General features: G+C 37.8%; 2 protein-coding genes across 3 annotated transcripts; one reads left to right on the top strand and one right to left on the bottom strand.

Moving 5' to 3' along the window:
• Positions 1 to 776: 776 nt before the first annotated feature.
• LOC121643157 (paired box protein Pax-5-like) lies at positions 777 to 4,305 on the bottom strand. The gene is made up of 5 exons (XM_041990420.1): positions 3,533 to 4,305; positions 2,725 to 2,922; positions 2,596 to 2,636; positions 2,421 to 2,519; positions 777 to 1,052 (listed from the first exon to the last, which is right to left on the bottom strand). Exons 1-5 carry the CDS (start codon positions 3,757 to 3,759, stop codon positions 943 to 945), a joined length of 675 nt encoding a protein of 224 aa, XP_041846354.1. The 5' UTR covers positions 3,760 to 4,305; the 3' UTR covers positions 777 to 942.
• A 2,631-nt stretch (positions 4,306 to 6,936) lies between these two features.
• LOC121643668 (zinc finger CCHC domain-containing protein 7-like) lies at positions 6,937 to 14,237 on the top strand. Of its 2 annotated transcripts, none has more exons than XM_041991209.1 (8): positions 6,937 to 7,737; positions 11,327 to 11,388; positions 11,933 to 12,043; positions 12,145 to 12,315; positions 12,496 to 12,531; positions 12,796 to 12,900; positions 13,017 to 13,134; positions 13,349 to 14,237. In XM_041991209.1, exons 1-8 carry the CDS (start codon positions 7,365 to 7,367, stop codon positions 13,783 to 13,785), a joined length of 1,413 nt encoding a protein of 470 aa, XP_041847143.1. In that variant the 5' UTR covers positions 6,937 to 7,364; the 3' UTR covers positions 13,786 to 14,237. The 2 variants fall into 2 exon arrangements, with proteins under 2 accessions (XP_041847143.1, XP_041847142.1); XM_041991208.1 differs by having other exon boundaries at positions 13,322 to 14,236.
• Positions 14,238 to 14,424: the final 187 nt, after the last annotated feature.

The following is a 14,424-nucleotide window of genomic DNA, read 5'->3' as shown; positions in this document are numbered from 1 at the left end:
AGAGTCTTGTACTGTCCTGCTGAGTGATGGTATACTATAATCTAAGAAGCAGAAAATAAAATGCATATGAGAGCAGATTGAAAATGTTTGGAGATTGCAATATTTCTGTGTATTAAGTCGATGCAGAAAAAAAGATGTTGTAACTCAGCAGTTTGCAATTTGTGTCTCAAAAATAATTCTTAATTTATGAATAATTATCAGTAAAGCCTTGTTTATTTTTCTCTGCTGGCTACTGACTAATTATACCTATACAAGTGCTACTAATCACTAATAATTAGAGAGTTATGCACACTATCAAGACTGTGAAGCTTTTTGGATTTAGCTTAGTTCAAAAGGTGTGAAGTTATCCAGCACATTTCATCTAATTATATGCAAACATACGCATATACTGGCAAATTCCACAAATTTTAAGATCACACAGTCTTAAAACTGTAAATGTGAAGCTGAAAATAAGACTGCATGTATGTAGATATGCAAGGATATATGCTGTGTTGTTTGACCTTTCTTGTTTCTTCATCAGCTCCCACCATCTCCATTAATCCCTTATCCTTGAGGGGAGTCCAGGGAGGCATAGAAGAGAGAAAACAGTCACTGCCCTCTATCACAGGTCTCCTAATGATGCCCCTTCTTAACCACTAACTGAGAAGAAAATGGCCTCAGGGACAGGCAATAACATGCTAAACTGATGAAGCTCTATTAGTTCTTTGAGCTAGCAGCATGTGTTTGTTCTTTGCTCCAAATTATGTAAATAAATCATGACTCATGAGAAATGCCATTTCAATTTATTTCAAACTGTCTTGATGTCAGAGGTAATACAGATTTTTTTTCTTCAGCTCTAACATGATGCCCCTAAATGAGAGGACAGATGAGAAAAAGATATGTGAGCTGAAATCATGTCAGCATATGTCACCTATTGATGCAGGCTAAATTAGCAGGTGTGGTTTACGATTTGCTAGCAGCAAAGACACAGGTCAGGCACGGCTCCGACTGTCCCCAGGTGCCACAGCAGGAACGCTGATGATTGTAGTGCTCCCCGCTGGAATTGCCTGCTCCTGGAAAACAAAGCAGCTTCTCTGAATTTTCACTTTTATCTCCCCTCTCACCTCTACTTTTTCTCATTAGAAGGATGATAAAACAGCCCACATACATGACTCCATTTCTATAGTAATACTTGTAGAGATGGAGGCCTGGAGGTGTAAGCAGGCCTGTAATGAGAGACTGAGGTGAGGGAGAAACAGGGGGGAGGGATGAACCTGTCAGCTGAGAGGATGGAAGCCTGGGGAGGTGAGGTGGGCCTCCTGCTGCTGAGGTTGTCTCAGTCAGACAAATATTAACACAGGACTGCCAGTGTTAAACATCAGTCTGTGGAGTGGTCTGTACAATCCACTGTGATCTCTGTGTCTGCTTTTAATGTACACAGCCAAATAAATATGTTTCACAAAGAGGGGAATCTGTTCTAGATGTAAACACAAAAAGATGCAAGTAGGGAAAGATCATTACTCTAAAACAACTGTGATTGGAAACTTCCAAAGTTTTGTTTTCTGGATATGATAGAGGGTTTTTGTGCAGGAGCACGGAGTGTCATAAAGGGCCACAGCTTCAACCTCTCTTCATGGGCTGCTTGCTCAACCAGTTGAGCTACACAACCAGCTCCTGTCATGGCTACTGAGGTATTCTCATGTCATTATAATCAGTAAGGAATCTTTCAAATAAAGAAAAAAATTATTTGACCCAACCCCTGATTTTCTCTTTGCTATTGAAGTGTGGGGTGCTGTAATTTAAAGTTATAACTAATCCCTCAAATGAAAGAAGAGTTTGTTAATAGTGGAGCACATATTTTTAAGTGATGGAGAATGTGTAAACAATGGAGCACTCCATCAAAATTATCCCAGGTTTAGAATACTTGATGCAAAAAGAATATGTAAACTGACTTGTTTGGCCACAGCGATGATACAGGCAAATAAAAATTACATTTTTAGGTGAGGATTCTCCGACTAGTTGTAAGACACAGACGTGGAAGTGTTATTGTTTGGACTTGCTTCACTTCCTACAGAAAAAGGGCAGCTTGTCGTCAATTCAAATGTAATTCTGCATTATATAAAAAAGTTACTGAAGATAATCTGAGGCCATCTATTTAATTATACTAGAAGGGGACCTCTTTACAACTAAATGGTTCCCAGCAACAAATCTAACATGAGCAATTTATAGATGGAAATTAAATAAAGAATTTGAGGTTAAAACTCAGGTGACTTGTGATGCACTGAAGATGAAAAACTCCTAAACATTTTGGAACAAAAGGAAATTTGTATGTATGAGTTGTCAAAAACCAGAGAGAGAGAAAGACAGAAAGAGAGCGATAGATAGAGGGAGAGAGACTAGTAGAAATGTGCTAATACAACACAATAACTGGTGAGACTTGCCTTTCTCATGTTTGCTGCTGTGTTTTCTGATTCCCAGAATCCCACAGATGGAAAAACTGGACTGAGAAGAACAGTCTGTTCCCATGGAGACTGATGAAGCTGATGGCATAGAGGACATGAAAATTCAGTAAGAAGACAGATCAAGAAGAGGATGGTATGATGAAAACATACTTACCAACTTCACAAGACTTAGATTTGACTTTGTTCCTGATGATCCTGAAAAGACAGAAGGAACTTATTCTATGCTAGTACATTTTAAGTGTGCAGCAAACATCCTGTGGACATGAGGTCATACTGTATGTACCTGTTGATGGAGCTGATGCTGGGCACTCCATTTTGGCTGCACACTTGCTCCAGCACCAGCCTGTCTCTGATTTCCCAGGCAAACATGGTGGGGTTGTTGTGTTTCAGGTGCAGAATCCTTTGCACAACTGTGGGAGTGGCCACTTTGGGCTTAGAACCACCAATCAATCCTGGCTTGATGCTCCCTGTCTCATTGTACCTAAATAAACAAATATTAAATCTGTCAGGAGGGTTAACTTTGAACATGGGTGTATTATGATGCAGGGAAGTGCTGCAGCTGCTGGTTGCTGCTAATGTTAAAGTCGTAGACTGATCACTTTACTTATTAAGTTATATGCAGTTGCATAAATTTTTTGTTAATGCATACATTTTATATACTGTACTAGCCTAATCTATTTTGTGATTGGGAGGGAGAGTCTATCCTTACTGACGGTGAACTGCCTACATTTTTGTGTATAATTGGAAATATTCGGGTAATCTAGTGTAGGATGCTGAATCAGTCTAAATTAGATAGCCTAAACAAATATCACTGTGACCAAAAAACAATGGTTATAATTAAATCCATCAAATTGTGACAAATCATTAGGCTACTGATGCCCATCTTGAAATTCTTTAGACTTGTTTTTAAAAAAGAACATTCAAGTTGCGTTTACCGATCTTGAAAACCACGAGCTATAGAAAATATTCCCATGTTTGGATGGATAGTGGCACAGATCACATAAAACGTGTGACAACAGATCTGCTTTACATACACATCTTTTTAGCCTGTTGAACATTAAACGAATAGATCCAAAAATAAAGTCCTTTACCTGGTGAGTATTTTGCTGACACAGCCATGACTGACACGCAGACGGCGGGAGATCTCACACGGACGTACGCCGTGCCGCGAGAGCTCCACAATGCGCTGTCTCACCGCGTGCGGTAACGGACGCCCGTTAATGAAGACACCGCCGAGCTGATTCACGCCACCGTGGACTGAGCACCGGGGCGGATCAAAGCAGCTCCAATCAAAAGGCATGGTCACAAGTACCAACATAAATAATCCAGTGTAAAAGGCGCGCGGCAGGAAACCCACAAAATTATATTATTAAGGAATAACGTTACAATATTTACTGCGTCGGAAACTTCACTCCCATCACAGACTGACTGCAAAGGTTTGTGTTCTGCTCAGACTCTAACTGTAACCAGTGTCCAAGGTGCCTTCTAAAATAGCCTACAAAAGTGTTTAAAAAAACAAAAACGGGAAAATAAATCCCTGCACTTATTTTCCTGCATCAAAAGATAATCGTCTCTAAGTTTTCATGCAAAAAGAAACGTCCAAAACATTTCGACTCACCCTGTTAATTAACTGACCGAATCAAACACTATACCTCCGCGGAAAAACGAGTAATGAGAAGAAGAAGAAGTAGAAGAAGGAAAAAAAGAAGTTCAGTTCGTGGGAGCGACTACCTCAGAACTTTCAGCACCCGAGCAGTGGACAGCGATACACGCACCCCTAAACCAGAGGTCACTAACTAACGAGCGACGATGAGGTGTTGTGCCAAAATAAGCACCCCTGCCGTGAAACGCACCCCCTCTCGAGGAGCGTAGTGACAGCCAGTCGCTTGTAGATGACATATATTAATGTTTACTACTCTTGACAACTGATCAAAAGGATCAGCCTGTTGATATTGCCTTGTAAAAAATTTTAATAAAAATAAAATGGTATAAAAGTATTAAGTAGATGGTATGTACATGGTTTTACTCTTACTAATAAAAAATGCTGGAACCAACCGGGTCTGGTTTACTAGGGGGTGCATATTCTGGTTGCATGGGTGTAGGACTACAACCCTCTTAATATTTAACTTGTTTGTTTAAAAATTGAATATCAAGGAAAATTTAACTTGGTGAATTACTATAGTCCCTTCTCTTCTGTACAAGTCGAAACATAAACTTTTGGGGCTTTGTTTGTCCCCACAAAAGCTGGCATTCTGCTAAAAACGATGATGGATCTGTATCTTTGATGCATGTCCACTGTAGAGCCTGTCCACAAATACTCCATGTGTTTAATGCAGCTATTACAGAATAGAAAGGCAGACACATTTTCCAGGACTGTTATTTTTATACATAATGACTTAGTTCAGGGAAAACGTAACCTTTTATGACATACCTGTGCAAAATAATCAGTTTCCTAATTTCAAAAGGGAGGGATTTTTCTAAGTGTAACTGATGTGTGAAATTTAGCTATACTTAAAATTTTATTTTATTTGTTTGCCATTGTAATATATAACAATAATAATTCAATAGTCATTAGGAGGAAAGCAGGTTAAGAAAAATCTTGTTTAGTGACTGTGTTTTTATTCACACACAACTTTTAAAACACTGCAAACTACAATAAGAAACATATATTAAAAACACGCTTCTAGAAAAATAAATTTCTCTATAAATAAAATAAAAGTTGAAAATGTTTACATAACAGAACAAATCAACAAGTTCTTCTGCCAGCAAGCAGCAAGAAAAACTCTGACTTCACAATGGGGGTAGTTATTGAAAGCTCGTGGAAACTGCATATATATATATATATATATATATATATATATATATATATATATATATATATATATATATATATATATATATAGAGAGAGAGAGAGAGAGAGAGAGAGAGAGAGAGAGAGAGAGACATAAAAATAACTCTTACCTCACCTCCATCTTCCCTGGGTAGGCTGGATGGCTGTTTATCTCACCCTTGGGTCCTGGGAGCTTGAGGGTCCCACTGTTCCTGGATGGAGACGTCTGATGTTTCTTCAGGAATCTGTTGGAGCCACTTCTCCAGTGTGGGGGACACGGCCGCCAGTGCACCGATGACCACTGGTACTACTGTTTCTTTCACCTTCCAGGCTTTCTCCAGTTCTTCCTTGAGTCCTTGGTATTTCTCCAGTTTCTTGTCTTCCTTTGTCTTGATATTTCATATATATATATATATATATATATACACACAAGTCCAGTATCTTACACAAGTCCAGTATCTTCCTGCTATTGATCATCATTATCCTTCAACACAGTCTGAATGCTCTTAGACCAAACTTTTGAGCCACCACCTCCAAGATAACATACGTTGGTGTTTGTGATCCTCACCCCCACTCGACAACTTAGTGATTACTTGTGTGATAGGTCATCTTGTAGCCATCCTCTAAATATAAGGCTAGTAAACTGCCAGAGTCTTCATAAATAAGGAGGATAAATTGGGTTTTTGGTGGTTCACTGCCATGAAAAGGCACTTACATGCCCAAAATCAGCGTCTCTCGGGAATTCAGATTTTTAATATGGCATGTATACTAACTTTGGAGTTTATGCGTTAATGTGTTTTAGGTGCCAATTTCAAAGATTTATCTTTTCATTAATGGTTTATTTTTGACAGTTCTAAAATCCCAAACTTCTTTGATAAATGTAGGCCTTATGTTTTTTACAATTATCTGGCGACACACTGCTTCAACACTATTGACATCTTGTCTCTAGGGAGGAAGATCTGTTCTCAGTCCTTTTCTTGAGTTATTTGTCATACACCAGCCTAAATTCCCTGTTTCCCTTCCAAGACCTGACCGCCGCCCTTCCATGGTGACCAATTCTGACGAGGCTTGAGTTAACAGTTTTGATTATGGACTGAAGGGTCAGATGCATCACTCAGGTCTTGTCAGTTGTTGGATGACTTTTTCTTCGGGACATTGCTTTCAGATACTGTTTATCTATAGATTATTTCCCAAAGAACTGCCACTTTCTTTGTCTTACATTTGCTCAGTATAATAAAGAAAAAAAAAATTTGGGACACACTGCACACCTTGGTGAGCTATGCCAGTTTTTTTTCTTATTTTAATTTGTTTTATTTATTCTTTTTTTATTGCTTTTTAATCTCCGTACGGGAGTAAAAAGCACTATTTTATGTCTGTGAAACTGCTGTCTTTTACCATTTTCTTAAATCTAAGAAAAAAAAAAACTTTGAGACTCTCGGAAAGATTCACATTTTTTCAACAGAAAAAATATATAAATAAATTAGGGTTGACAAAAACTTTTGGACAAAACTGTTAGTGAATTTAAAATGCTTTTATTTTTTTTATAGGTAATTTTAATATTCCCATTCCCGGACTGCTATTGAAGAAACACCAGAGCCTTAACTCTGGGATCCGTTTTGGCCGGCCAACATTTTCCGGAAACGCCGGCTTCAAACATGCGCACAAGCATGGAGGGAAACTTCCGTCTCCGTTGACGGGAAGGTTTTTATCATAATGAAGATGAGACGAGTGAAATATAGTGAATTAAAAAAGTAAGAGCCAGAAACGTAAATGTATTTATACAATGCATAGTCTAACTGTGTTTCGCTTCTAATTTAGCCAAATTGCTAACAGTTCCTTCCATAACGGAGCTAGGTAACTCTGGAAGAACACTGTGAAACCTTAATCACGTGCAAAGGGGAATTTTGTTTTCGAAAACAAAAAACAAAACATCGTAAGCAAGGCAGACTAATATCTGCTCAGTACCTTTGGGTAGTAGTAATAATAATAATAATAATAATAATAAACTTGTATAAATGAGCCATAAGTTGCGTTAAAAGGATTGCTACGCTCAACGTTGGGCGGCGCTGTTCCGCTGGGGGTTAATTGCGATATGAACTACTTTGTGGAAAATGAAGTCAATCATGGTCAGGCAAGAGCCGGATATGACCTCTTCTTTATTGAAGACTCCAGAAGCTCGGAAAGTAGTGATGACAGTAACTATGGTTACCCGAAACGTCTAAAACCCGGTAAGCAAACTATAAAGCTCAGCAAGGAGAGTTCGCCTCCGCTTCTCTTGGCTTTCTCCAGCTCAGGAAAGGCTTTGCATGACACCTGCCGGACTTCCAGTACTGAAGAGCAAGAGGAGTCCAGTGACCAGTCTATTGAAGAGTGGATGATCCTGGGAGGAGAGGAGCAGGTGGGGGACTCAAACATCCAACTCAACTTGAGCTACTGGAGCTCTGAAGATGACAATATACATAAAGGTTTGATTACACCTGTACATTTCTGTTAATATATGGCGGTCTGCTTCTTGTTCAAGAACATGTTTACAGCACATTTTCAGAGCAAATGTTGCAAAGTGCTTCAAAGTTCAAGGCTGTGCAAAAACTAAGTGTCTAAACAGAAGAGAGATTTTAGCTAGTGGTTAATATTAAATGATTCATATTAAATGGATCTCTGACAAGTTCTGTATAAGTCTGCTAATGAGCCATGGATTTGAATCAGGTGTGCCATAGCAGGGAGACATCTAAGACCTGCAGGATAGTGTGCCTTGAGGACCAGAGTTGGGAATCACTGCTCTAGACGCAAGATCAGGTATCAAGTTGCAGTTTCCAGACTGTCTGGAAAAACTGCCTGGAAACTGCAACTACTAAATCAAGTCCAACTCAAATACCTATTTTTTTCTTTAAAAGTTACACTTTTAAACTTTATAATAAGTCACAATCTTAAAGTAAACGTTGCATTGCACCCAATTAAAAATACTAATATTTAATTGCTCAGGAAGCTTCAAAATAAAGAATTCCCCACTGGAAATCAGTACTTTAGTAGGTTTATTACAGAATAAATTCTAATAGTTAAAAGGTTTAGTTCACCCCAATACCAAACAGTTGGGCTGATTACACCAAACTGTTAAACACTAACAACTGATTAGTTTAATATGAACATATTTTCCTTAAACTTTATTACATAGAAGTATGTATTATATGTATTATATATATATATATATATATATATATATATATATATATATATATATATATATATATATATATATATATGTATATGTGTGTATTATATATTTATATATAATATTCACATGTGCTTCAAACCTGCTATATATATGCAGAAAATATCTGGACTTTGACATCCAGTCCTCATTTTGTTGTGGGAATTTGAAACAGAGTGAAACACTGAAATGGTTTGCAATATTTATTAACTGGTCACAAATCAGGGAACTTTGCAAAGTAATCTGACACATCTCCACGGAGCCCCTCAGGGGACACGGATAATCCTTTTTCTTTTGCATTTCCTTGCAATACTTTTGCGATAGCACGCAAAAAGGGATGGTCAGAGAGCGAGCACAGCCTATTAAAGCTGTTTTGTCCAGTTTCTATTCTGCCTCTGTCCCTCTCAGCATCAAGTCAACATGACACGCACACCTGACAATAATTTTAAGTCCACGTTAACAGAGGAAGTGTGTTGTTGTAAGGTAGTGCTTTCACGGATTAATTATAAGTGCAGACAAATAGGTTTGCTGTAATCAGAAACGGTATCAAGCTTTATTGTTTTGGCTGCTTGTGTTTAGACTGTAAAGTGAGATTGATATGATTTATTGGTAATTTATTTAAAAAAAGAAAACTCCAATTTTCATTCATTTTCATGACTGAATTATTAACTGCTACAGCTTCTTATTGAGAGGACGTTTGGTCAGATGACGCTTCTTAGGCAGAATACAAATGAAATAGTCAAAACAAAGAAAATTAATTTATCCTTTTTGAGCCAGAACATCCTCAAGAGAAGCCAGCATCACATATTTGTCACAATTACCTTAACGTCCTCTTAATAATAAGCTGTAGCAGTTAATAATTCAGTCATGAAAATGACTGGAAATTGGAGGTTTTTTTTTAAATAAATTACCAATAAATCATATCAATCTCACTTTACAGTCTAAACACAAGCAGCCAATAGACTGTGGTGGTAAATATATGGTCAAAATTTAGTTTGATGGTATTAAACGATGAGATTTCTGTTCAATACTTACTCTCCGATCGTCACCCATATTAATCTGCAATGAAAAGGAGGGCACTGTGGGAAACGACAAGGAGTCTAGAACTGCAGGTCTCTGGGTCTGCAGACATATGCTTCTCCCAAAGTCAGGAAATTTGTGTTGCGCGATTGTTTCTCCCGTTTAATGATATCAAATGATGTTTTATTATACATCATTGTGAAGCCTTATTAGTCACCTTTACAATGAGGCATAGCTTGAATGAATCATGCTTCTATGGAAAGAGAAATTCAGTAAATGTGAAGGTAGTTCTCTAAAAAGTATAAAAACTATACCAGTATCCCCCCAGCAATGTTCTTACTGGTGTTCTTCTCTAAGCAAGCACCAACATTTAAGAACAGGGAGTTCTGCAAAGAGATTGAGGACTAGGCTGTGTAAGAATTAGGACTAGGTTATAAAAGTTAAAAAAATTGTATCATTTCTCACAATACCTTTAAAAACAGTAGAAAAAAACAGAGAATATGGGACCACATGAAGATTCAAGATGTTTATTGTCATTATGCAAGCATAACAAAATGTTGAGGTGTCTCTCAGCTTAAGTCCACATAAATTAGAAATAGAAATGTAACAGGTACACATAAATAAGTAAAAAATAAAGATATAAAATATATAAAAGAAATAAGAACACCTTTATGTTTACAGAAAATCAGAAGAAATAAGAACCTGCCAAGGAAAACTTGTCTTCACTGAAAAATACAAGAAGATTCTTGAGAAAAAACTGCATCAGTCTTCCAAAGATTTAAAACGAGGACAGAAACTCACCGTTCATCATGACAATGACCCCCGACGTACAGCTAAAGCAGAGCTAGAGAGATTTAAGGGGAAACATGTAAATGTCTTGGACTGGCTGGGTTAAATCCCAGACTTCAGTTATCCGATCGAAAATCTTTGCTATTACTTAAAGATTGATGAACACAAGTTCTTCCAGTTTGAAGGTGCTGGACCAGTTCTGTTTTGAGAATTGAGCAAAAATCCTTCGGAGGCTCTGTGACAAAGAGACATACCCACAGAGACTTGAAGCTGTAACTGTTGCAAAATAAAAACATAAATTAAAAAAATAAATAAATAATGAGGAGAGTACTTTTCCAGAGAACTGACTGGACAAATATTTGCCACATTTTGCAAACAAATTTAAACAAGTGATCATGTTAAAATAATGATCAAACAGTTTGAATCACACACAGTTTTGTCATTACTGCTGCAGCTGATCAGTCAACATGTTAAACACGGAGAGAATGTCAAAACATGTGCAGATTGTCTTGTTTTCATATAAAAAAAACTTTTAGCTGTCTTTGTCTGCAGACAGAATAAAGCAGAGATTCTACAAGAAGGACAGATAACAAAATGTAGTTTTGGGTTAAATACCTTTCTGTAGCTACATTTCATGCACTAACAGTGAAAAGACAGGAAATTATAGTAAAACCTATAAACTAAAATGAAAGTTTAGCATGTATATTTTTATTTGTTTTAATTAATTTTCTTGAGAAATGTTTCTCCCCACATTAATCAAAACACCAAATAACCATTTTGTCTGTGCGTTTTTAGGTTTGTTTTACTAGTAAGGGGTAATAACTTTATTAATACCAAACAGTCTAAGAGCTAAAACTTCTACAAGACTGAATACTAAGAAAAGACTACTGGGTTTGGGAAAATTCCTGATTTTTTTTCTTTTGTTTGTCCTGTTTTTATGTGTTTCTGTCGCAGCTTAGCTGAGAGCAACTCAGCTTTTAATTAAAGTAAAAGTTTGAATCTAACATTGTTTTCTCTGATGTTTTTCTCCTTCACAGATAGAACAAATGAAAGTAATAAGTCAATAGCAGATTCCTGGGTTGTATCAGACAAAGACAAGGTAACTATAAAACTAAAAGTTTAAAAAATATCAGAGAGTAAAGATGGTAAAATTCTGTCAGTATTTAGGTGAATATGTTTAATTGGAATTTATGTCCGTGAACCTCAGTCCATCCATGTCATCATGTTTCTTATGTGAGTTTAAAACTATCTAGCAGTAGCATGAAGCCGGTGCATCTCCAGCAGCATCTTACAACAAAGCACACCTGTCATGCTGGTACACCACCTGAGGTTTTTTTTTCTATGAAGATTGGCTGAGATAAATGAATCCCCAACAGCTTGATGTGAAGCTCTGCATGAGCCTTTTAATGACCCTTTAATTTTAGTTAGGTTAGGTTTGTTGCAGCAGGGAGAGATTTAAACATGCAGGACACTGGTAGTTGAGGACCATGGTTGTGGACCACTACTTTAAGGGGTATTAGCTGAAAAGTTATTCCATGGGGGTTACATTGATGAAAAAACCTTTTAAAAGACACTACTATAGAACTGCAATAATTGTATGTTTTTTCGTGCCTGTCATATGTTTGTCCTTTGATCTTGTGTAGAATGGTGCTGATCACTCTCTGGCCAGTCGCTATTTTGGGCCTAGTTGCTCTTCGATTTGTCCCATCTGCAACAGGATGGGGCACGTTGCAAAAAGCTGCTACCTCTACAGAGTAAGTACACACACTCACCAACATTTTTTCCCCCAAAGGTGCCTGCAGAAATTAATCACAAAAACACATCCACTTTTCTAAGCAAATCTCGTCTTTCTCAGAAATGTCCTGTCTGTGTTCTTTGTGGGATCCGGGGCCACATCCAGAGGGACTGTCCAGCTCGCCCCTGCCCCAGCTGTGGACTGCCTTCACATGGTCTTGATCTGTGCAAAGTGCCTCCAGTATGGAACCAACACTGCCAGCGCTGTGGGATGACAGGTCACCTGTCTGATGTGAGTTTACTCATCAATTCCCAAAGAATGTGTTTCCTGTTGAAGGAGTTGCATAAAGTGTTTGTCAATTTAGTGCTGTCAGGTTTTGCAAGCCTTAGGCGTGTGTGTGGAGCTACATAAAGTTTTTGTTCTGCATGTTGCTCAGAGGAAAACGTTCTTTGTTTTCTGGGTTTTCCACAGGCTTGCCCGGATACATGGAGACAATACCACCTGACAGTGAGTTACAGTTTTAACTGCACTTTGATCTCGAATTACAGCAAAGATTTACTGGAAATAGATAAGTAACAGGAAAAAATCTCTTTTGGTTGGCAGTGACTAAACAGCAAATATGCTATTAATTTATTTACAAGGGGATATTTAAAGCCTGGATGTATGTTGAGATGAAATTTAGGAAATCAACAAGTATTTGTTTTAATCTTTCTTTCTTTCTTTTCTTTTTTTTTTTTTTTTAACAAAAAAATTGTAACCTTTTTTTCCCAGATCAGGTTAGATGTGCCTCATAAGCCACAGACTGTCGGCCGTCTTACACACAGGAGTCGCAAGGCTCATTGCTACAACTGCTCTAAAACGGGGCATTATGGCCATGTAAGTGGTAAAATAAGGAAAGGTCCCCTCAAAGTTCGTGTCTCTTTTGGTCCTTTTCACATATTTTCTGACCTTGTTCTTGCCGTCAAATGTGTCTTCATCTCTTTTGGTGTCAGGAGTGCATGCTGAGGAGGATGGTCAGTGGTACATTTCCTTCACTGCCATATATTTGCCACTATGACACGATAGAGGACATTCTCCAGCGTCAGACCAGGGTGCAGAAAGGAGCAATAGGTAATACATGATATTGTTTGTTTAAAACGATTGCAGATTAAATGGTGTTTCACAGAAGTAATCTGGGATTTAATCCCCAGTATTTTAAAATTCTACTCAATGGGATTATGCTAAGATCGAGGGAGTCTTCTGTATCAGAGTTGTCTGTTTTTAGAGGTAGCAAATGTTGGATCCATGCCTCTTTTAGACCAAGAACACTTGTGTGAAAGAGCAGGAGGGAGTGATGAGGAGAACCCTTCAGTCAAGAGGAGAAGCAGGATAAAGCAGGAGGCAAATAGCCAAGCTGGCAGAAGGAGGACGTGGCCGGAGAGGCGCAAAGAAAAGCGTCAAGTGAAGCGACTGAGGAGGGAGGCCCGGGCCATGCGCGAAAGAGGACTTCTGGGTAGGTCCTGCTGCAGCTCTGATAATGATGTTTGTCCAGCAAACTCCTTCAGACACCCCCTCCATGGTCACAAGCAGTCCATAAGCCCTTCAGAGAAGAGGAGAACAGATAAAACAGCTGGAAGAAAGAGCAGGAAGAGCAGAGAGGCAGAGAGGTGGAAGAAAAGAGGAGGGATAAAACGTTCGGATTTGTATCCTCAAGGTGATATGGACATCAGAAGTGAAAACCTTCTCTCTCCAAACAAAAGAGTTCATCACAGAAGAAGATGAAGATTTATTTTATTATCTTTAATGTTTTTTCTTACTTTTCAAAAAGTATCAGCAGACACCAAAATAGGTAACATTGTGTTTTGGATTTTTAATTAATCTAGTGTGTAAAAAAGCTGAAGGATTCTCATTTTCATGAAAACATGTGGGAATGTTTTGTTCTTCATTTTTTTGTATTTACTCTTGTCATACTGCCTTGACTACTTTTAATGCCTGTGTGTATTTGTTTAAAATTATATTTCAATATTTTCCTGCTTTTGACCTGAACTGTATCATGTGTTGTGTTGGTGGTTATCCTCCTACATATGATGCCAGTTGTACAGTAAGATTTAATTATCTGTAATAAATATTTGATCAGAAATACAGACATTTGATAAGGCTTTTTAAAACATTAAAGCTTGATTTTCTTCTCGTTTCTAATCAGCGTTGAAGATACAGGTCACTGTCACGTTAATGCTTGAAAACAGACGAAGTAAAGATTCTGTTTTATACATTGTTTATCGGTGTATGTAGCGCGCATTCACCTGAAAAGCAGTATGAAGCCAATAGGTTTTTTCAAAGCGTTGTCTCATAGTATTTCTGTTGTGAAGCTGCTGAATAATTAATGAGTGAAGCAGCTGCCTGAGGTTTGAAAGGCCAAAA

The sequence above is a fragment of the Melanotaenia boesemani genome, chromosome 7 (assembly GCF_017639745.1).
Source record: "Melanotaenia boesemani isolate fMelBoe1 chromosome 7, fMelBoe1.pri, whole genome shotgun sequence".
In the NCBI taxonomy this organism is placed as follows: domain Eukaryota; kingdom Metazoa; phylum Chordata; class Actinopteri; order Atheriniformes; family Melanotaeniidae; genus Melanotaenia; species Melanotaenia boesemani.
The sequence above is the reverse complement of the archived record's forward strand: the minus strand, read 5'-3'. Positions and strand labels throughout refer to the sequence as shown.